Raw genomic sequence first — 26,422 nt, forward strand, 5'->3', positions numbered from 1 at the left:
AAAGAAGTACAATGATGAATTGTCATTCTCCCCCAGCAGTCTACGTACAGATTGTGTTGGAAAGTTAAAAGAGAAAGGAAGGGAAATACAAATCGTCATTGTCATTCTAGAAACATTCAGATTGTGTTGGAAGTTAAACAGAAGGGAAGTAACAGATTGTCATTGTCACTCAGCAGTCTACATTCACATTGTGTTGAAACTAAAACAAAGGAGGGAGATGACAAATGGGAAGAAGTGAGACGTATTGTCCGGCACATGAAACAAAACACTGAGTAAGTGTGTCGTTTGTCCTCATGGTGTGGGTGCATAGAGGTGTTTGTGCATTTCCTTGTTTCCAGTTCCAAAGTGTTGTCCTTTGATTTACAGCTGCAGCTGTTGAAAAAGCTGTGTGTGTGTGTGTGTTGGAAAAGTGTGGAAGTTTCACACTGCCCAAATGTGTGTGTGTGTGTCTGTGTTCATGCATGTGAGTGTGAGTAGTGCGATTGTTTTGGGAAGAAGTTAGGGAATTTTCACTAACCAAAATCACTATGAAGTGTGTGCATAGTGTGTGTGTGTGTGTGTGTGAGTGAGAGTGTGCGCATGTGTGTGTTTCTGCGCAGAAAAGTGCTTGTACAATTCTTCTGAATCTGTACAGATCTGATCCATCATCATTCTTAACATGGGAAAAAAATTGTAATAAAAAAAAGAAAAAAGAAAGGATGTTGTGTGTGTGTGTGCATGCATGTGCATATGTGCTAATAGTATTACGCTTGTGATGCGAGAAAGGAATCTGGCCTGCTGGTCATCTTTCTGAAGGCATCCAGCTTTGGCAGCAAGAATGCTCCACTCCCCGGCCTGTGTGGTGGAGTGTGACAGGGGCACAGTCAGCAGTCCTAAATGCAACATGGAAACAACAGCTGACATTCAGAGATGCCAAAGGTTACGATTTTGCTGTATTTTGTTATTCTTGATCACAGTTTGTTCCGATGTTACGCGCATTGAGTGGACCAATCAGCTTAATAGGATTGCCCAAACAAGAGAACATAGCAAAATCAAATTGTGTTTCTGTCAAACAGTGTCTGTGCCCATTTGCTGATGTGGCTCCGAGTCTGAGTGTTCCCACCAAAATAAACTGTTCCCACCAATTCAAACTGTTCCCACCAAAATCAAACTGTTTCCACCAAATCAAACTGTTCCCATCAATTCAAACTGTTTCCCACCAAATTCCCACCAAAATCAAACTGTTCCCACCAAATTCAAACTGTTCCCACCAATTCAAAATGTTCCCACCAAATTCAAAATGCAAAATGTTCCCACCAAATTCAAAATGTTCCAAATTTCCTTATTGTTCCTATAAACAAAATGTTCCCACCAAATTCAAAATGTTCCAAATTTCCTTATTGTTCCTATAAACACTTGACAGGGGTTGGCATATCTGGACATTGGAAAACAATGAACAAAATGGAAACAACGACAACAGGTGTGGAGAAAGGTGTAGACAGAACTTGATGTTGACAACAGGTGTGGTGATAGGTGTGGAGAGAGCTTGTTGACAACAGGTGTGGTGATAGGTGTGGAGAGAGCTTGTTGACAACAGGTGTGGAGATAGGTGTGGAGAGAGCTTGTTGACAACAGGTGTGGAGATAGGTGTGGAGAGAGCTTGTTGACAACAGGTGTGGAGATGGGTGTAGACAGAGCTTGTTCATGTTGACAACAGGTGTGGAGATAGGTGTGGAGAGAGCTTGTTGACAACAGGTGTGGAGATGGGTGTAGACAGAGCTTGTTGATGTTGACAACAGGTGTGGAGATGGGTGTAGACAGAGCTTGTTCATGTTGACAACAGGTGTGGAGATGGGTGTGGAGAGAGCTTGTTGACAACAGGTGTGGAGATGGGTGTAGACAGAGCTTGTTCATGTTGACAACAGGTGTGGAGATGGGTGTAGACAGAGCTTGTTCATGTTGACAACAGGTGTGGAGAGAGCTTGTTGACAACAGGTGTGGTGATAGGTGTGGAGAGAGCTTGTTGACAACAGGTGTGGAGATGGGTGTAGACAGAGCTTGTTCATGTTGACAACAGGTGTGGTGATAGGTGTGGAGAGAGCTTGTTGACAACAGGTGTGGAGATGGGTGTAGACAGAGCTTGTTCATGTTGACAACAGGTGTGGAGATAGGTGTGGAGAGAGCTTGTTGACAACAGGTGTGGAGATAGGTGTGGAGAGAGCTTGTTGACAACAGGTGTGGAGATAGGTGTGGAGAGAGCTTGTTGACAACAGGTGTGGAGATAGGTGTGGAGAGAGCTTGTTGACAACAGGTGTGGAGAGAGCTTGTTGACAACAGGTGTGGAGATAGGTGTGGAGAGAGCTTGTTGACAACAGGTGTGGAGAGAGCTTGTTGACAACAGGTGTGGAGAGAGCTTGTTGACAACAGGTGTGGAGATAGGTGTGGAGAGAGAGCTTGTTGACAACAGGTGTGGAGAGAGCTTGTTGACAACAGGTGTGGAGATAGGTGTGGAGAGAGCTTGTTGACAACAGGTGTGGAGAGAGCTTGTTGACAACAGGTGTGGTGATAGGTGTGGAGAGAGCTTGTTGACAACAGGTGTGGAGATGGGTGTGGAGAGAGCTTGTTGACAACAGGTGTGGAGATAGGTGTGGAGAGAGCTTGTTGACAACAGGTGTGGAGATAGGTGTGGAGAGAGCTTGTTGACAACAGGTGTGGAGATAGGTGTGGAGAGAGCTTGTTGACAACAGGTGTGGAGATAAGTGTGGAGAGAGCTTGTTCATGTTGACAACAGGTGTGGAGATAAGTGTGGAGAGAGCTTGTTCATGTTGACAACAGGTGTGGTGATAGGTGAGGTGTGGACAGAGCTTGTTGACAGCCTGTCCCAGACAGGGCAGCAGGTATAACAGGTGAAGCGAACTCCAGCAGCTAGCCCAGAATTCCTTGATGCCAGAAGACCCAGGCTCATTCTCCTGCAGATCCTGTGCAAGAAACCTGGAGGACTCAAAGAACGTCACCAGGAGGCCACACACTAGAGGAGATCATGCACTGCACAAACCACACTCTCCCCAAAGAGAACACACTGTCCCCCAAACAAAGAGCAGGAACCACACACTGTCCGTCAAACAAAGAGCACAAACCACACTGTCCCCCAAACAAAGAGCAGGAACCACACACTGTCCGTCAAACAAAGAGCACAAACCACACTGTCCCCCAAATAAAGAGAACACACACTGTCCCAAAACAAAGAACACACACTGTCCCCCAAAGAACACACTGTTTCCAAACAAAGAGAACACACTGTCCCCCAAACAAAGAGCAGGAACCACACACTGTCCGTCAAACAAAGAGCACAAACCACACTGTCCCCCAAATAAAGAGAACACACACTGTCCCAAAACAAAGAACACACACTGTCCCCCAAAGAACACACTGTTTCCAAACAAAGAGAACACACTGTCCCCCAAACAAAGAACACACTGTCCCCCAAACAAAGAACACACACTGTCCCCAAAGAGAACACGCTGTCCCCCAAACAAAGAACACACTGTTTCTCAACAAAGAGAACACACTGTCCCATACAAAGAACACACTGTCCCCCAAACAAAGAGCAGGAACCACAGTCTGTCCCCCAAACAAAGAACACACTGTCCCCCAAACAAAGAGTAGGAACCACAGTCTGTCCCCCAAACAAAGAACACACTGTCCCCCAAACAGAGCAGGAACCACACTCTGTCCCCCATACAAAGAACATACACTGTCCCACAAACAAAGAGCAGGAACCACACACTGTCCCCCAAACAAAGAACACACTGTCCCCCAAACAAAGAGCAGGAACCACACACTGTCCCCCAAACAAAGAACACAGTCCCCCAAACAAAGAGCAGGAACCACACACTGTCCCCCAAACAAAGAACACACTGTCCCCCAAACAAAGAGCAGGAACCACACTCTGTCCCCCATACAAAGAACATACACTGTCCCGCAAACAAAGAGCAGGAACCACACACTGTCCCCCAAACAAAGAACACACTGTCCCCCAAACAAAGAACACACTGTCCCCCAAACAAAGAGCAGGAACCACACACTGTCCCCCAAACAAAGAGCAGGAACCACACACTGTCCCCCAAACAAAGAGCAGGAACCACACACTGTCCCCCAAACAAAGAGCAGGAACCACACACTGTCCCGCAACCATTAAGTTTATTTACTACTGACTGTAACAGCATCTGAGCAGTAGTGTTACACTCTCTAAATGAAGTTGAAAACAATGTACAGCACTGTTATGAAGACATGTACATTTCATATGTATTCATGTATGTTCCATTGGATGATAGTTTAAGACCCATGTACTGGAGAACACACACACACACACACACACACACACACACACCTTAATCTCTACAATTCAGTGATCACTTACAAAGCACACAGAACAACAAGGAGGGAAAATAAGAAGATACCAATTCAATGCATATCATACCACTGCAGCCCAATCAATTAAATATGTATGCCATGATATAAATGGACTGAAATATGTTAAAAACAATGCTATTTCCTCATTAAATAGTGCTGCTTAAAAAAACACATAAAAACTTCATTAAAAAGCAAAGAAAAAAGAAAAAAAAAGTCCCGACACAGTGGAAGGAACAGCAGTATTCTGCAGAATGACGGTCAACTGGAACACAGGTGGTCATGTTGAACTAAAAAGCTTTCTGACAGCCTTCACCATCATCAGGATTCAGAAACATGAGATCCAGTCTCACAGACATAACTGACAACAGCCTGTCGCAGTGTGGTCGTTCTGACACCTCTCACAGCAGTGTGACTTGTGCTTGTCCCCTCCTGAAAATATTACTGTTGCATTCTTTATATATCTTCTAAGGAATGGAGTTTGTATTGAAGTCTGTTGCCCCTGTAGTCACAAATATTACTGTTGCATCCTTTATATATCTTCTAAGGACCTGTGTCAGGTCAGGTTATTAGATCTGCTACTGGTAACCTGTAATCCAGTACAACCTGTTCAGGGTCGGGTTGCCGACGACTAAACCGGCACTCCCACCACTCCCTTCTGGGACTGGTGAGGCGGGTGGCTAGACACCCTTATGGAGATCCATAAAAGGGCGTCGGCTCAGGAGAGCCACCGACGGCCATCTAGCTCCACCGTGCTGTGTGCATGCCACACGCAGTTGGCCCCCGGGGTGTGTCTACCCATGCATGCGAAGTCTGGATCCGGCAGAATCTGCGGAAGAAACCTATCGGTTCAACGGAGAGGAAGGCGGTTACAGCAACGCACTGTGGAGTGCAGAGAGCAAGATGAGACACCGAAAGGATATCTTGGTCATCCACTGCATCCGTGCTCATCCTCCAGTCGTCTCGACTTAGTCTTGCCACTGGAAATTGGTGGACCCGGACGAGAGAGTGAGGTCGACGTTGCGCAACTCCTCTTCACTTTAAACAAACTCATCGCGCAAGTCATCAGTCATCCAAAATGACCTTTCATCCTTCATCATTTCATCACCCCCAAGTCCTGTGGCGACAGGCGAGCGACGAAACGACAGGTGTGGGTACACTGGCAGTCGCAGCCGCAGACCTGCACGCAGGCGGCTCAGGCCATAGGGTCGTTCTTCGTCGACAGGAGCAGCGATGGAGCTCGGCAGCCGTCTGAGCGTCTGAGCAGCCCTCTTTAGGAATGCACTGCTCACCTCCCTGGCATGAGGAAGGGGCTAGAAAAGGTGCCCTAAAAATTGCCTGCTCCATATCACCCTGGCCAGCATACCGCGGCTGGCGGGGACCCTACATCAGCGGTCGAAACAAAGAGAAAGAAAAGAAAAAAGCAAGGATCGTTCCTCTCACCATTGGTGCTTGGAACATAAGGACTCTCCTGGACAGAGATAACGCGGACAGACCCCAAAGGAGAACCGCACTAGTTGCATCCGAACTCGCCAGATACAATATCGACATCGCAGCCTTGAGTGAGACTCGGCTTGCAGGCGAAGGCGAGCTCTGTGAACGGGGATCTGGTTACACCTTCTTCTGGAGTGGACGAGGAAGCGAAGAGCGACGTGAGGCTGGTGTTGGTTTTGCAGTAAAAACAGCACTTGTCAGCAAGCTAGCTGGAATCCCAAAGGGAGTCAACGATAGGCTTATGACCATGAAACTCCCACTGGCATCTGGCCAGAAGCACCTCACCATTGTCAGTGCCTACGCCCCAACCATGACCAACCCGGATGAAGTGAAGGCGAAGTTCTACGAGGACCTTCACTCTGTCATTGCTGCCATCCCTAAAGCAGACAAGCTCATCATTCTTGGGGACTTCAATGCTAGAGTTGGCTCTGACTACATCTCCTGGGATGGAGTGATTGGAAAGCACGGTGTGGGCCACTGCAACCCAAATGGATTGCTTTTGCTTCAGACATGTGCAGAGCACGAACTGCTGATAACCAACACAGTTTTCTGCCTCCCTACCCGTAACAGGACGTCATGGATGCACCCTCGCTCAAAGCATTGGCATCTCATCGATTACGTCATCATCAGGAAAAGGGATAGGCAAGATGTACGTGTAACAAAGACCATGTGCGGCGCCGAGTGTTGGACAGACCATCGCCTTGTAGTCTCGAAGCTGAATATTCGAATCCAGCCCAAGAGACGCCCCCAAGGCCAGAAGGCTCCAAAACGGCTCAACATCGCTAAGCTGAAAAACATCACCATCAAACAGTCCTTTGTGGAGCTGCTGGAAGATCGTCTGGAATCCGCCTCTCTGAACAACCAGAATGTGGAGTCTGACTGGAGGACCCTGCGTGAGCTGATCTATAGTACAGCTTCAGAGACCCTGGGACCCATGATCAGAAAGCACAAAGACTGGTTTGATGAAAACTGTGATGAAATCAAGCAGCTTCTGGATGAGAAACGCCGTCTGCATCAAGCCCACCTGAGCAACCCAAAGTCCACATCAAAAAAGGATGCGTACAATGCCATCCGCAGGACTGTTCAGCAAAAGTTACGTCAGATGCAGGATAAGTGGCTGAGTGACAAAGCTGATGAGATCCAGGGATATGCTGACAGGCACGATATGAAGAGGTTCTATGATGCCTTAAAAGAAGTCTACGGCCCCACATCCTCAGGATCATCCCCCCTCCTCAGTGCAGATGGGAATACCTTGATCACCGAGAAGGAGAACATTCTCGAACGATGGGCTGAGCACTTCAACAGTGTCTTAAATCGCCCTTCCTCCATAAATGATGAAGCCATAGACCGTCTCCCACAAGTCCCCACCAACGAAGCACTGGACGATCCGCCAACACTTCTTGAGACCCAGAAAGCAATCCGTCTGCTATCCAGTGGCAAAGCACCTGGCTCAGACTCCATACCAGCAGAGGTCTACAAGGATGGAGGCACTGTGCTGACTGAGAAGCTTCATCAGCTGTACTCACTCATGTGGAAAGAAGAGACGATCCCCCAGGATTTCAAAGATGCATCTATCATTCACTTGTACAAGCGAAAGGGGAACCGGCAAGCCTGTGATAACCATCGGGGCATTTCCTTGCTCTCCATCGCAGGCAAGATACTTGCCAGGATCCTACTAAACCGCCTCACAGCACACCTTGACCAAGGTCATTTGCCTGAGAGCCAATGTGGATTCCGGAAAGAGCGCGGAACCACGGACATGGTGTTTGCTGCAAGGCAGCTGCAAGAGAAATGTCAGGAGCAAAATGCTGATTTGTTCTCCACCTATGTCGACCTCACTAAGGCCTTTGACACCGTGAGTAGAGAGGGACTGTGGAAGATCATGGCCAAGTACGGATGCCCTCGGAAATTTATTTCCTTGGTCAGCCAATTCCATGAAGGCATGCAGGCTCGAGTCCAGGACAATGGCGAAACATCTGCTCCTTTTGCTGTCACAAATGGTGTCAAGCAAGGCTGCGTCCTGGCTCCAACGCTGTTCAGCCTCATGTTCTCTGCAATGCTTACTGATGCCTTCAGAGATGGCGATGTTGGAATCGGCCTAAAGTACCGAACAGATGGCAAGCTGTTTAACCTCAGAAGGCTTCAAGCAAAAACGAAGGTCATGACAGACATCATCAGAGACTTTTTGTTTGCTGATGACTGTGCCCTCAACGCTGGATCTGAAGCTGACATGCAACTCAGCGTCGACAAGTTTGCCACTGCCAGCAGGAACTTCGGCCTTACCATCAGCACGAGGAAAACTGAAGTTCTCCATCAGCCAGCCCCAGGGAAACCCTACGTTGAGCCCAACATCACAGTCAACGGTCAGAGACTCAGTGCGGTGGAGCGGTTCACATACCTTGGCAGCACACTGTCACGAAATGCGACCATCGACGATGAAGTGAATGTCAGGATTGCAAGAGCAAGTGCAACTTTTGGTAGACTCAGTGCAAATGTCTGGAACAGAAGAGGCATTAGTCTTGAGACCAAGCTAAAGGTCTACAGAGCAGTAGTTCTCCCCACACTACTGTACGGCTGCGAAACTTGGACAGTGTACCAACGGCATGCCAAGAAGCTGAACCACTTCCACACAACATGCCTCAGGAAGCTACTGAACATCAAGTGGCAAGACAGGACCCCAGACACAGAGGTGCTCGCAAAAGCCACCCTTCCCAGCATCTTCACCATCCTGATGCAGTCCCAGCTTCGCTGGGCTGGACACGTGGCGCGCATGCCAGACCATCGGCTGCCCAAAAGGCTCTTCTATGGCGAGCTGCAACAAGGGAAGAGATCACACGGAGGTCAGAAGAAGCGCTTCAGAGATACTCTGAAAGTCTCTCTGAAAGCGTTTGATATCAACCCTGACTCCTGGGAGGAATCTGCAGTGGACCGTAACAAATGGCGCGCTGCTGTGCACAAAGGCGCCAAGTTGTGCGAGGCCAACAGGACTGCTGCAGCTGTTCAGAAGAGGCAGGCCAGAAAGTCACGGGCAAACAAGCTCCCTGACAATGATATGCCTGTCTTTGTCTGCCCCAACTGTCAGCGAACATTTCGTGCGCAGATTGGACTATTCAGCCATCTGCGCACTCACAGATAGACTCATGAGCATCCTTCCCCCCACCCCACCACCACCCTCCCCCCATCCCCCATCTGGATGACAACGATGGTCATCATCGATCTCGATGGACACACCACCACAAGGATGGAGTTTGTATTGAAGTCTGTTGCCCCTGTACTAACAGTCACAAATACAACTGTTGCATCCTTTATATATCTTCTAAGGATGGAGTTTGTATTGAAGTCTGTTGCCCCTGTAGTCACAAATATTACTGTTGCATCCTTTATATATCTTCTAAGGAATGGAGTTTGTATTGAAGTCTGTTGCCCCTGTAGTCACAAATACAACTGTTGCATCCTTTATATATCTTCTAAGGAATGGAGTTTGTATTGAAGTCTGTTGCCGCTGTAGTCACAAATATTACTGTTGCATCCTTTATATATCTTCTAAGGAATGGAGTTTGTATTGAAGTCTGTTGCCGCTGTAGTCACAAATATTACTGTTGCATCCTTTATATATCTTCTGAGGAATGGAGTTTGTATTGAAGTCTGTTGCCCCTGTAGTCACGAGTCAGCCCAAGGAATGGAGTATTAGACTATTACTTAAGTATTGCACTTTTCAAACAAACTGGGTCAAGATGAAAAAAATCTGTGAGATCACTGAATCAGTTCTAAATATGACTGACCATTAACACAAGGAGAAAACATTGTCATGTGACCTTTTCTTTTCATGGAAGTACTTGGAGAAGACAAGCATTTATTCTAATCTTTTTTTTTTTTTTAGCGTGCATCTTGCTTACCTTCTCATATGTTTATTGTCTATTTTCACAAAAGTCCATAGAACAAATGTACACACACACACACACACACACACACACACACATCTTCCAAGAATGTTTCTAGTCTCCTATATCTAAGCATGTACCATTTCTCATCTCCTGTAAAAACATAAACACAAACAAAAGCAAAAAAACAACAGGAAAAAGGAAAAAACAACAACAAAAACTGTGCACACTCTCTCTCTCACACACACACACATCACAACCCTGTTCAGCAGTGACACTGACAAAGGAAGATGTCAACAATCTGAACAAAGAGACAAAAGATGCAGCACGTGTCAGTTTAGCAAACACAGATTAACAAAAACACACACACACACAGGAAACAAACCCACATTTACATTCAGTCAGCAGCCGACCCTGAGAGAAAAAAAATCACACAGAAAACAGTGTATATCTCAGTTCACTTACAGCGTTTTTATCACATCAAAGAGCTGAAACTTGCATTGCTCACGTTTTCTTTTTCTTCAAGGCTTTGTACACACAGTGCTGTAATTTGTCTTGTTTCTGGAATGAAAGCATTTTATTTTTAACATAACATAAATGCACATCTGCATTCAACGTTCAACTGACAGAACTCCCCCCTCCCCCCACCACACACTCGAAGAATACACATCTGTAATCAAAGTGCAATCTGACAGAGAGAAAAACATATACACTATTCATACGTATATAGCGCCTATCTTCGGTCATGGACCAGTCTCTAAAACACTTTACACAGTCATGAACATAACAGGCTGCTCATCATTTGTTTCCTGTTTCATTCAATCAGGCTTCAGAAACAAGCACACATACATATATACATTAGGGTGGATTTTTCTGCAGGGACAACCCTCTTGTTACTGCAGGTTCGTTAATGTGCATGCTGCACTTGGGACCTCTGTTTATCGTCTCATCTGAATGTCTCACACACACACACACATAGAGAAAACAAACACAGAGATAAAACAAACCCTCCCCCTCCCCCCCGCCACCCACAGAGCAAGCACAGGTGGTGCTCAGTGAATGTCGGTGCCCACAGTGTTGGGCAGTCGGAGGGACACCAGACCCCCGAAGGACATGAGGGCGGCCACCAGGATCATGGGAATGGAGCAGTGCACGTCCACCAAGAGGCCAAAGGTCAAGTTGCCAGCGATGGCCGCAATGCGTGCCGTCCCTGTCTGGATGCCAAACGCTGTGGACCTGAACAACACACCACACAAAACCACACGTTTCTCATCAGCACCATGGACACAGCACAAAATGACACGTTTCTCATCAGCACAATGGGCACAGCACAAAACGACACATTTCTCATCAGCACAATGGACACAGCACAAAACGACACATTTCTCATCAGCACAATGGACACAGCACAAAACGACACATTTCTCAACCGCACAGCACAAAACAACACATTTTTCAAGAGCACAATGGACAGCACAAAACAACACGTTTCTCAAATGCACAGCACAAAACAACACGTTTCTCATTAGCACAACGGACACAGCACAAAACAAAACGTTTCTCATGAGCACAACGGACACAGCACTAAACAACATGTTTCTCATCAGCACAATGGACAGCACAAAACAACACGTTTCTCATGAGCACAATGGACACAGCACTAAACAACAAATGGACAGCACAAAACAACACGTTTCTCATCAGCACAATGGACACAACACAAAACGACACATTTCTCAAATGCACAGCACAAAACAACACATTTCTCATGAGCACAATGTACGCAGCACAAAACAACAAATGGACACAACACAAAACAACACGTTTCTCCTTGGCACATTGGATGCAGCACAAAAAGACACTCTAAAAAAGATTGTTTTAAATGACCACAAGATCATTTTAAATGATGAAATGATGAACTGTCAGGATAAATACAGAAGACATTGTGCTGAACAATATGGTGCGAAACTGTCAGGATATATACAGAAGACATTGTGCTGAGAGAGATGGTGTGAAACCATCAGGATATATACAGAAGACACTGTGCTGAACAAGATGGTGTGAAACCATCAGGATATATACAGAAGACACTGCGCTGAGAGAGATGGTGTGAAACCATCAGGATATATACAGAAGACATTGTGCTGAGAGAAATGGTGTGAAACCATCAGGATATATACAGAAGACATTGTGCTGAGAGAGATGGTGTGAAACCATCAGGATATATACAGAAGACATTGTGCTGAGAGAGATGGTGTGAAACCATCAGGATATATACAGAAGACATTGTGCTGAGAGAGATGGTGTGAAACCATCAGGATATATACAGAAGACATTGTGCTGAGAGAGATTTTCAATCGCATACACACACACACACACACACACACACGCACACACACACATGTGGATCAAAGTGGATGTTTCTTCAGAATTTTGACAGGGACAATCCTTTGGTTGCTGTGAGTTCTTTAACATGTGACAAGTGCATGCTGTGCAAGGGACCTCTGTTTATCCTCTCATCTGAAATGTCACAGTGTTTTTTTTGTTTCAAATCAGTGACACAGTTGTCCACCAATTAGTCCAAAGAACACACACACTTAACAACAATACAACGATACCAAAAACACAACACAGCAATAACAATACAACACAGCAATAACAACACAACACAGCAGTAACAACACAACACAGCAATAACAACACAACACAGCAGTAACAACACAACACAACAATAACACAGCAATAACAACACAACAATAACGACACAACACAGCAATAACAACACAACAATAACAACAATAACATCACAACACAACAATAACAACACAACACAGCAATAACAACACAACACAGCAATAACAACACAACACAGCAATAACAACACAGCAATAACAACACAACACAGCAATAACATCACAACACAGCAATAACAACACAACACAGCAATAACATCACAACAATAACAACAATAACATCACAACACAGCAATAACATCACAACAATAACATCACAACACAGCAATAACATCACAACAATAACAACAATAACATCACAACACAGCAATAACATCACAACAATAACATCACAACACAGCAATAACATCACAACAATAACATCACAACACAGCAATAACATCACAACAATAACATCACAATACAGCAATAACATCACAACACAGCAATAACATCACAACAATAACATCACAACACAGCAATAACATCACAACAATAACATCACAACACAGCAATAACAACACAACAATAACATCACAACACAGCAATAACATCACAACAATAACAACAATAACATCACAACACAGCAATAACAACACAACAATAACAACACAACACAGCAATAACAACAAAACAATAACAACAATAACATCACAACACAGCAATAACAACAGAACAATAACAACACAACACAACAATAACAACACAACACAGCAATACCAACAATAACATCACAACACAGCAATACCAACAATAACATCACAACAATAACATCACAACAATAACATCACAATACAGCAATAACAACAATAAAATCACAACACAGCAATAACATCACAACAATAACATCACAACACAGCAATAACAACACAACAATAACATCACAACACAGCAATAACATCACAACAATAACATCACAACACAGCAATAACAACACAACAATAACAACAATAACAACACAACACAGCAATAACAACACAACAATAACAACAATAACATCACAACACAGCAATAACAACACAACAACACAACAATAACAACAGAACAATAACAACACAACACAGCAATAACAACACAACACAGCAATAACATCACAACAATAACATCACAACACAGCAATAACATCACAACAATAACATCACAACACAGCAATAACAACACAACAATAACAACAGAACAATAACAACACAACACAGCAATAACATCACAACAATAACATCACAATACAGCAATAACAACACAACAATAACATCACAACACAGCAATAACATCACAACAATAACATCACAACACAGCAATAACATCACAACAATAACAACACAATACAGCAATAACAACAATAACATCACAATACAGGAATAACATCACAACAATAACAACAATAACATCACAACACAGCAATAACATCACAACAATAACAACAATAACATCACAACACAGCAATAACATCACAACAATAACAACAATAACATCACAACACAGCAATAACATCACAACAATAACATCACAACACAGCAATAACAACAATAACATCACAACACAGCAATAACATCACAACAATAACAACAATAACATCACAATACAGCAATAACAACAATAATATCACAATACAGCAATAACAACAATAACATCACAATACAGCAATAACAACAATAACATCACAACACAGCAATAACAACAACAATAACAACAATAACATCACAACACAGCAATAACAACAACAATAACAACACAACACAGCAATAACAACAAAACAATAACAACAATAACATCACAACACAGCAATAACAACACAACAACACAACAATAACAACACAACACAGCAATAACATCACAACAATAACAACAATAACATCACAATACAGCAATAACATCACAACAATAACATCACAACACAGCAATAACATCACAACACAGCAATAACATCACAACACAGCAATAACAACACAACAATAACATCACAACACAGCAATAACATCACAACAATAACATCACAACACAGCAATAACATCACAACAATAACAACAATAACATCACAATACAGCAATAACAACACAACACAGCAATAACATCACAACAATAACATCACAACACAGCAATAACATCACAACAATAACATCACAACACAGCAATAACAACACAACACAGCAATAACATCACAACAATAACAACAATAACATCACAACACAGCAATAACATCACAACAATAACATCACAACACAGCAATAACAACAATAATATCACAATACAGCAATAACAACACAATACAGCAATAACATCACAACAATAACAACAATAACATCACAACACAGCAATAACATCACAACAATAACATCACAATACAGCAATAACAACAATAACATCACAACACAGCAATAACATCACAACAATAACATCACAACACAGCAATAACATCACAACAATAACATCACAACACAGCAATAACAACACAACAATAACAACACAACACAACAATAACAACACAACACAGCAATAACAACACAGCATCAACAACAAAACAACTCTGACAACACAGACCCACCAACACACACGGATGAGACGACAACACAAAACAACAACAACACAGCACAACAACAACACAACATCAACAACAGCACACTGACAGCACACATGAGCGAGACGAACCTGACATTGGTGGGGAACAACTCTGTCTGCAGCACGTCAAGGGCGTTAAATCCAATGGTGGACACGGCGCCGAAGAGACAGGACATGGCGATGTTCTGCCATCGCTGGTGGACCCACCACAACAGGAAGACAGACAGGCCGGAGACGACCATGCTGCCCGCTGCACACACCACACTCTGCTCACTCACTCTGCCACCGTCACCAAACCAAACCAAAAAGCAAAACCACTTTATCAACACTTTGGCTGCCGATGTTGTCTTTCAGCACCTGCTAGGGAGGCCGCCGAAACCAATACAGGGTAGGTCATTCACAAACCAACCACTCTTGTTTCGGAGAGGTTTGAAAGGCCATATTTTGTGCATGTGACCAGGGGAATCCTCTTCTATTGATTGACGCCATCTTTTCAGTACTTCTGCAAGTTTTTGAGTGAATTCATTATAGTTTTATCCGCATCTTTGATCTTCTCATTTTCCAAAATGGCTGCATCGATGAGCAGACAACGCTACTTCACAACTGAGCAAGTTATAGAGCAACTGCGACTGCAGCCAGGCCAGCAAAATGAAGATTTGAGTGAAGAATACCTGTATGATGATGAAGAAGTTTCACTGCGTGAGGGGGAGAGTGATAGTGATGGTGACTGGGCGCCGAGCCAAGTACCAAGTCGTGACGTACGGGGCGTGGCCAGACGAGTGGAGCACGTGTTCCTGCTACAGCCATCACATCGGCAGCTGTGAGTGACCGTGATAGTGAAGGGGAAGAGTGTGTTGCTCAAGTGGCAGCGTCTGTGTCACGTCAAAGACCAACAACACAGCGTGACCGTGGGTCAAGCTTGACTACACCCCAACGACCAGGAGGGAGGGGGCGTTCTACCAAGCCCTGATTTGTTTCAGTGGGTGTTGTACCACATGGATGATCCCTACTGTCCTGCAGAACGGCTTCCAAATTTTACTAAAAAAACAGGAAAGAGCTGTGTGTGTGTGTGTGTGTGTGTGTGTGTGTGTGTGTGTGTGTGTGTGTGTGTGTGTGTGCGCGCGTGCTCGCACATGTATGTTACTGAGAGTGTGTGTGACTAAGATTAGGTTGCACTTATTTTTTATATGAACAGATCAGAGGTACACTGTTCATTCATTAGTAGCACATATAAAATGATGTGTGCACTGTATCAGACAAGTGGAGGACATTGAAGAGACAGTAGTAGTACATATAAAATGATGTGTGCACTGTATCAGACAAGTGTAGGACATTGAAGAGACAGTAGTAGCACATATAAAATGATGTGTGCACTGTATCAGACAAGTGGAGGACATTGAAGAGACAGTAGTAGTACATATAAAATGATGTGTGCACTGTATCAGACAAGTGGAGGACATTGAAGAGTACAGTAGTAGTACATATAAAATGATGTGTGCACTGTATCAGACAGGTGGAGGACATTGAAGAGTACAGTAGAAGCATATATAAAATGATGTGTGCACTGTATCAGACAAGTGGAGGACATTGAAGAGACAGTAGTAGTACATATAAAATGATGTGTGCACTGTATCAGACAAGTGGAGGACATTGAAGAGACAGTAGTAGCACATATAAAATGATGTGTGCACTGTATCAGACAAGTGGAGGACATTGAAGAGACAGTAGTAGCATATATAAAATGATGTGTGCACTGTATCAGACAAGTGGAGGACATTGAAGAGTACAGTAGTAGCACATATAAAATGATGTGTGCACTGTATCAGACAAGTGGAGGACATTGAAGAGACAGTAGTAGCACATATAAAATGATGTGTGCACTGTATCAGACAAGTGGAGGACATTGAAGAGTACAGTAGTAGTACATATAAAATGATGTGTGCACTGTATCAGACAGGTGGAGGACATTGAAGAGACAGTAGTAGTACATATAAAATGATGTGTGCACTGTATCAGACAGGTGGAGGACATTGAAGAGACAGTAGTAGCACATATAAAATGATGTGTGCACTGTATCAGACAAGTGGAGGACATTGAAGAGTACAGTAGTAGCACATATAAAATGATGTGTGCACTGTATCAGACAAGTGGAGGACATTGAAGAGTACAGTAGTAGTACATTTATTTACCACACAAATAGTTCATGTCAGTTTCTTTTTCTTGTGAAGATTATGGAAATATACTGTGTAAAGCAATGCCTGTGTAAACATCTATGTTTTTGCTATTTGTGCACTTGTTTATGAGTATGATATCTTTTATTTGCAGTATTTATTATTAGCTGATAATAAATCAGCTGTTATATCATTATTACTGATTGTATTTTACTTTTTTTTTTGCTCATGTGTTTCAGGTGTCCTTGTCAACACTGACAACTTCCATCCAGTGGACTTTATGTTTTTCTTCCCAGAATCAGCATTCCAACTCGTGGCTGACCAGTCTAATCCCACAATCAGCATTCCAACTCATGGCTGACCAGTCTAATCCCACAATCAGCATTCCAACCCATGACTGACCAGTCTAATCCCACAATCAGCATTCCAACTCATGGCTGACCAGTCTAATCCCACAATCAGCATTCCAACACATGGCTGACCAGTCTAATCTGCATGCAGAGGAGCATCCCTTTCACTTCGCCTGTAGAGCCAACAGATCAGCTGAAGATGCCATTAGCATAGGTCTCTACCACGTCCTCAGACATCTTGAAAATCCTAGCAGCTATGCCAGGATCCTTTTCTTTGCATTCAGATTAGACTTCCCCCCCACACCCCATCAACACAACACCCTCCTCCCCCACACCCCATCAACACAACACCCTCCCCCACACCCCATCAACACAACACCCTCCCCCACACCCCATCAACACAACACCCTTCTCCCCCACACCCCATCAACACAACACCCTCTCCCCCACACCCCATCAACACAACACACTCTCCCCCACACCCCTTCAACACAACACCCTTCTCCACACCCCATCAACACAAGACCCTCCCCCATCAACACAACACACTCTCCCCCACACCCCATCAACACAACATCCTCCCCCACACCCCATCAACACAACACCCTCCCCCATCAACACAACACACTCTCCCCCACACCCCATCAACACAACACCCTCCCCCATCAACACAACACACTCTCCCCCACACCCCATCAACACAACACACTCTCCCCCACACCCCATCAACACAACACACTCTCCCCCACACCCCATCAACACAACACCCTCCCCCATCAACACAACACCCTTCTCCCCCACACCCCATCAACACAACACACTCTCCCCCACACCCCATCAACACAACATCCTCCCCCACACCCCATCAACACAACACCCTTCTCCCCCACACCCCATCAACACAACATCCTCCCCCACACCCCATCAACACAACATCCTCCCCCATCAACACAACACACTCTCCCCCCACACCCCATCAACACAACACCCTTCTCCCCCATCAACACAACACACTCTCCCCCACACCCCATCAACACAACACCCTTCTCCCCCACACCCCATCAACACAACACCCTTCTCCACACCCCATCAACACAAGACCCTCCCCCATCAACACAACACACTCTCCCCCACACCCCATCAACACAACATCCTCCCCCACACCCCATCAACACAACATCCTCCCCCATCAACACAACACACTCTCCCCCACACCCCATCAACACAACACCCTTCTCCCCCACACCCCATCAACACAACACCCTCTCCCCCACACCCCATCAACACAACACCCTTCTCCCCCACACCCCATCAACACAACACCCTTCTCCACACCCCATCAACACAACACCTTCCCCCACACCCCATCAACACAACACCCTTCTCCCCCACACCCCATCAACACAACACCCTTCTCCACACCCCATCAACACAACACACTCTCCCCCACACCCCATCAACACAACACACTCTCCCCCACACCCCATCAACACAACACACTTCCCCATCAACACAACATCCTCCCCCACACCCCATCAACACAACACCCTTCTCCCCCACACCCCATCAACACAACACCCTTCTCCACACCCCATCAACACAACACCCTCCCCCACACCCCATCAACACAACACCCTCCCCCACACCCCTTCAACACAACACCCTTCTCCACCACACCCCATCAACACAACACCCTTCTCCCCCACACCCCATCAACACAACACCCTTCTCCACCACACCCATCAACACAACACCCTCCCCCATCAACACAACACCCTTCTCCACCACACCCCATCAACACAACACCCTTCTCCACCACACCCATCAACACAACACCCTCCCCCATCAACACAACACCCTTCTCCACCACACCCCATCAACACAACAGGATGTACAGGCTGCCACCAGCAGACCAACACCAACAACACACCCAGCAGACCAACACCAACAACACACCCAACAGACCAACACCAACAACACACCCAACAGACCAACACCAACAACACACCCAACAGACCAACACCAACAACACACCCAACAGACCAACACCAACAACACACCCAACAGACCAACACCAACAGCACACCCAGCAGACCAACACCAACAGCATACCCAACAGACCAACACCAACAACACACCCAGCAGACCAACACCAACAGCACACCCAACAGACCAACACCAACAGCACACCCAGCAGACCAACACCAACAACACACCCAGCAGACCAACACCAACAACACACCCAGCAGACCAACACCAACAGCACACCCAGCAGACCAACACCAACAGCATACCCAACAGACCAACACCAACAACACACCCAACAGACCAACACCAACAACACACCCAGCAGACCAACACCAACAACATACCCAGCAGACCAACACCAACAACATACCCAGCAGAAATTTGCGGCCAAGGCGGTCCATGCATGCGATGGTCAGCAGATTGCCGGGCAGGTTGGACAGGGCGGTCAGAAAGCCCTCCAGGTAAACCACCTCCCCCACCTCCGTACACTCCACACTGCTGCTGTTCTGCTTGTCGCTGCTGTTGCTGTGGCCCGGCTCGCACACTGTCCCCCCGTTCTTGTCGATGCGGTTAAAGAGCTCAGGGAACCACATGAACAGTCCGTAGTATCTGCAACAGTGTGTGGTGTCCTTGACTGATGATGATATAGATACTTTACATGTACAGTGTGTGGTGTCCTTGACTGATGATGATATAGATACTTTACATGTACAGTGTGTGGTGTCCTTGACTGATGATGATGATATAGATACTTTACATGTACAGTGTGTGGTGTCCTTGACTGATGATGATATAGATACTTTACATGTACAGTGTGTGGTGTCCTTGATTTATGATGATATAGATACTTTACATGTACAGTGTGTGGTGTCCTTGACTGATGATGATACAGATACTTTACATGTACAGTGTGTGGTGTCCTTGATTTATGATGATATAGATACTTTACATGTACAGTGTGTGGTGTCCTTGATTTATGATGATACAGATACTTTACATGTACAGTGTGTGGTGTCCTTGATTTATGATGATATAGATACTTTACATGTACAGTGTGTGGTGTCCTTGACTGATGATGATACAGATACTTTACATGTACAGTGTGTGGTGTCCTTGACTGATGATGATGATATAGATACTTTACATGTACAGTGTGTGGTGTCCTTGACTGATGATGATGATATAGATACTTTACATGTACAGTGTGTTGTGTCCTTGACTGATGATGATGATATAAATACTTTACATGTACAGTGTGTGGTGTCCTTGATTTATGATGATATAAATACTTTACATGTACAGTGTGTGGTGTCCTTGACTGATGATGATACAGATACTTTACATGTACAGTGTGTGGTGTCCTTGACTGATGATGATATAGATACTTTACATGTACAGTGTGTGGTGTCCTTGACTGATGATGATACAGATACTTTACATGTACAGTGTGTGGTGTCCTTGACTGATGATGATGATATAGATACTTTACATGTACAGTGTGTGGTGTCCTTGACTGATGATGATACAGATACTTTACATGTACAGTGTGTGGTGTCCTTGACTGATGATGATATAGATACTTTACATGTACAGTGTGTGCTGTCCTTGACTGATGATGATATAGATACTTTACATGTACAGTGTGTGGTGTCCTTGACTGATGATGATGATATAGATACTTTACATGTACAGTGTGTGGTGTCCTTGACTGATGATGATCATCAGGCTGTGAGATAGGGGTGTGTAGCAGATGAAGTGTGTTTCTGTACAGGCTGTGAGATAGGGGTGTGTAGCAGTTGAAGTGTGTTTCTGTACAGGCTGTGAGATAGGGGTGTGTAGCAGTTGGCAATGGCAAAGTTGGTCACCAGTAATACACATCCAACACTCACCCAAAAGCAATGGCAAAGTTGATCACCAGTAAAACACATCCTACACTCACCCAAAAGCAATGGCAAAGTTGGTGACCAGTAATACACATGCAACACTCACCCAAAAGCAATGGCAAAGTTGGTGACCAGTAATACACATGCAACACTCACCCAAAAGCAATGGCAAAGTTGGTGACCAGTAATACACATCCTACACTCACCCAAAAGCAATGGCAAAGTTGGTCACCAGTAAAATACATCCTACACTCACCCAAAAGCAATGGCAAAGTTGATCACCAGTAAAACACATCCTACACTCACCCAAAAGCAATGGCAAAGTTGGTCACCAGTAAAATACATCCTACACTCACCCAAAAGCAATGGCAAAGTTGGTCACCAGTAAAACACATCCTACACTCACCCAAAAGCAATGGCAAAGTTGGTGACCAGTAAAACACATCCAACACTCACCCAAAAGCAATGGCAAAGTTGGTCACCAGTAAAACACATCCAACACTCACCCAAAAGCAATGGCAAAGTTGGTCACCAGTAAAACACATCCTACACTCACCCAAAAGCAATGGCAAAGTTGGTCACCAGTAAAACACAAGTGGTGGAAAGCAGAGGGGGGCGGAACAACTGCAGCACATTGTCCAACATCTGTGGGAACACACAGCAAGCAGCATCATGTCACTGGGGCTGTCTCTAGAGGCGACACTCTCAGGAATGTTGACAGACAGTGTAAGACATGACTCACTGGGGATGATGTCAACACAGCAGGACAATGCACACAGACAGACAGACAGACAACAATGATGATAACAATGAGCTACATGATGACAATGATGATGACAATGAGCTACATGACGACAATGATTATAACAATGAGCTACATGATGACAATGATGATGACAATGAGCTACATGATGACAATGATGATTATAACAATGAGCTACATGATGACAATGATGATGACTATGAGCTACGTGACGACAATGATGATTATAACAATGAGCTACATGATGACAATGATGATGACAATGAGCTACATGACGACAATGATGATTATAACAATGAGCTACATGATGACAATGATGATGACAATGAGCTACATGACGACAATGATGATTATAACAATGAGCTACATGACGACAATGATGATGACAATGAGCTACGTGACGACAATGATGATTATAACAATGAGCTACATGATGACAATGATGATGACAATGAGCTACGTGACGACAATGATGATTATAACAATGAGCTACATGACGACAATGATGATGACAATGAGCTACGTGACGACAATGATGATTATAACAATGAGCTACATGATGACAATGATGATGACAATGAGCTACGTGACGACAATGATGATTATAACAATGAGCTACATGACGACAATGATGATGACAATGAGCTACGTGACGACAATGATGATGACAATGAGCTACGTGACGACAATGATGATGATGACAATGAGCTACATGACGACAATGATTATAACAATGAGCTACGTGACGACAATGATGATAACAATGAGCTACATGACGACAATGATGATTATAACAATGAGCTACGATGATGATGACAATGAGCTACGTGATGACAATGATGATAACAATGAGCTACGTGATGACAATGATTATAACAATGAGCTACATGACGACAATGATGATTATAACAATGAGCTACAATGATGATGACAATGAGCTACGTGATGACAATGATGATGACAATGAGCTACATGATGACAATGATTATGACAATGAGCTACGTGATGACAATGATTATAACAATGAGCTACATGACGACAATGATGATGACAATGAGCTACGTGACGACAATGATGATGACAATGAGCTACGTGACGACAATGATGATGACAATGAGCTACATGACGACAATGATGATGACAATGAGCTACGTGACGACAATGATGATTATAACAATGAGCTACATGACGACAATGATGATGACAATGAGCTACGTGACGACAATGATGATTATAACAATGAGCTACATGACGACAATGATGATGACAATGAGCTACGTGATGACAATGATGATGACAATGAGCTACGTGACGACAATGATGACAATGAGCTACATGACGACAATGATTATAACAATGAGCTACATGACGACAATGATGATAACAATGAGCTACATGACGACAATGATGATTATAACAATGAACTACGATGATGATGACAATGAGCTACGTGATGACAATGATGATAACAATGAGCTACGTGATGACAATGATGATGACAATGAGCTACGTGATGACAATGATTATAACAATGAGCTACATGACGACAATGATGATTATAACAATGAGCTACAATGATGATGACAATGAGCTACGTGATGACAATGATGATAACAATGAGCTACGTGATGACAATGATTATGACAATGAGCTACATGACGACAATGATTATAACAATGAGCTACATGATGACAATGATGATGACAATGAGCTACGTGACGACAATGATGATGACAATGAGCTACGTGACGACAATGATGATGACAATGAGCTACATGACGACAATGATGATTATGACAATGAGCTACATGATGACAATGACGATGACAATGAGCTACATGACGACAATGATGATGACAATGAGCTATGTGATGACAATGATGATAACAATAAGCTACGTGACGACAATGATGATAACAATGAGCTACATGATGACAATGATGATTATAACAATGAGCTACGTGACGACAATGATGATGATGACAATGAGCTACATGACGACAATGATGATTATAACAATGAGCTACGTGACGACAATGATGATGATGACAATGAGCTACATGATGACAATGATGATTATAACAATGAGCTACGTGACGACAATGATGATGATGACAATGAGCTACGTGATGACAATGATTATAACAATGAGCTACGTGATGACAATGATGATTATAACAATGAGCTACATGACGACAATGATGATGACAATGAGCTACGTGACGACAATGATGATGACTATGAGCAACATGACGACAACAGAACTGACTGATCGACAGCAAGAAGTCTCCCGTTTCAACTCTTCACTGGTCTCCACACCAACAGGGGAGGTCACTCCTCTGTCTGACTTGTCACTGGCTATCACCAGCCTGGAGATCTGAAACAGGACATAGAACCAGGCTACACAGTCTGTCTACACCCTGTGGTGACCCCTGTCAGTCTGTCTGTCTTCACCCTATGTGTGACCCCTGTCAGTCTGTCTACACCCTATGTGTGACCCCTGTCAGTCTGTCTACACCCTATGTGTGACCCCTGTCAGTCAGTCTGTCTACACCCTATGTGTGACCCCTGTCAGTCAGTCTTCACCCTATGTGTGACCCCTGTCAGTCTGTCTTCACCCTATGTGTGACCCCTGTCAGTCAGTCTGTCTTCACCCTATGTGTGACCCCTGTCAGTCAGTCTGTCTACACCCTATGTGTGACCCCTGTCAGTCAGTCTGTCTTCACCCTATGTGTGACCCCTGTCAGTCTGTCTTCACCCTATGTGTGACCCCTGTCAGTCAGTCTGTCTACACCCTATGTGTGACCCCTGTCAGTCTGTCTACACCCTATGTGAGACCCCAGTCAGTCAGTCTGTCTACACCCTATGTGTGACCCCTGTCAGTCTGTCTTCACCCTATGTGTGACCCCTGTCAGTCTGTCTACACCCTATATGTGACCCCTGTCAGTCTGTCTTCACCCTATGTGTGACCCCTGTCAGTCTGTCTGTCTTCACCCTATGTGTGACCCCTGTCAGTCTGTCTTCACCCTATGTGTGACCCCTGTCAGTCTGTCTTCACCCTATGTGTGACCCCTGTCAGTCTGTCTTCACCCTATGTGTGACCCCTGTCAGTCTGTCTGTCTTCACCCTATGTGTGACCCCTGTCAGTCTGTCTGTCTTCACCCTATGTGTGACCCCAGTCAGTCAGTCTGTCTTCACCCTATGTGTGACCCCTGTCAGTCAGTCAGTCTTCACCCTATGTGTGACCCCTGTCAGTCAGTCTGTCTTCACCCTATGTGTGACCCCTGTCAGTCAGTCTTCAACCTATGTGTGACCCCTATCAGTCAGTCTGTCTACACCCTATGTGTGACCCCTGTCAGTCAGTCAGTCTTCACCCTATGTGTGACCCCTGTCAGTCAGTCTGTCTTCACCCTATGTGTGACCCCTGTCAGTCTGTCTTCACCCTATGTGTGACCCCTGTCAGTCAGTCTGTCTTCACCCTATGTGTGACCCCTGTCAGTCTGTCTTCACCCTATGTGTGACCCCTGTCAGTCAGTCTTCACCCTATGTGTGACCCCTGTCAGTCAGTCTTCACCCTATGTGTGACCCCTGTCAGTCAGTCTGTCTTCACCCTATGTGTGACCCCTGTCAGTCAGTCAGTCTATGTGTGACCCCTGTCAGTCAGTCTGTCTTCACCCTATGTGTGACCCCAGTCAGTCAGTCTTCAACCTATGTGTGGCCCCTGTCAGTCAGTCTGTCTACACCCTATGTGTGACCCCTGTCAGTCTGTCTTCACCCTATGTGTGACCCCTGTCAGTCAGTACATGTGTACTATGTATGTGGAGTGATGGCCTAGAGGTAACGCGTCCGCCTAGGAAACAAGAAAATCTGAGCACGCAGGTTCGAATCACGGTCAGCGGCCGATATTTTCTCCCCCTCCACTAGACCTTGAGTGGTGGTCTGGACGCTAGTCATTTGGATGAGACGATAAACCGAGGTCCAGTGTGCAGCATGCACTTAGCGCACGTAAAAGAACCCACGGCAACAAAAGGATTGTTCCTGGCAAAATTCTCTAGAAAAATCCACTTCGATAGGAAAAGCAAATAAAAAACCGCACGCAGGAAAAAAATACAAAAAAATGGGTGGCGCTGTAGTGTAGCGACGTGCTCTCCCTGGGGAGAGCAGCCCGAACTTCA

General features: G+C 44.8%; 1 protein-coding gene across 1 annotated transcript in view; it reads right to left on the bottom strand.

Moving 5' to 3' along the window:
- Positions 1-9,123: 9,123 nt before the first annotated feature.
- Positions 9,124-26,422, bottom strand: part of LOC143277905 (synaptic vesicle glycoprotein 2B-like) — a 40,347-nt gene continuing 23,048 nt past the window's right edge. Inside the window, exons 8-12 of the mRNA XM_076582873.1 lie at positions 24,517-24,624; positions 22,041-22,129; positions 19,972-20,210; positions 15,143-15,302; positions 9,124-11,000 (exon numbers count right to left, since the gene is read on the bottom strand). Of these exons, the coding sequence (XP_076438988.1) occupies positions 10,817-11,000; positions 15,143-15,302; positions 19,972-20,210; positions 22,041-22,129; positions 24,517-24,624 (780 nt within the window). The 3' untranslated portion in view covers positions 9,124-10,816. The remainder of the gene's footprint in view (positions 11,001-15,142; positions 15,303-19,971; positions 20,211-22,040; positions 22,130-24,516; positions 24,625-26,422) is intronic.

Source organism: Babylonia areolata, chromosome 35 (assembly GCF_041734735.1).
Source record: "Babylonia areolata isolate BAREFJ2019XMU chromosome 35, ASM4173473v1, whole genome shotgun sequence".
In the NCBI taxonomy this organism is placed as follows: domain Eukaryota; kingdom Metazoa; phylum Mollusca; class Gastropoda; order Neogastropoda; family Buccinidae; genus Babylonia; species Babylonia areolata.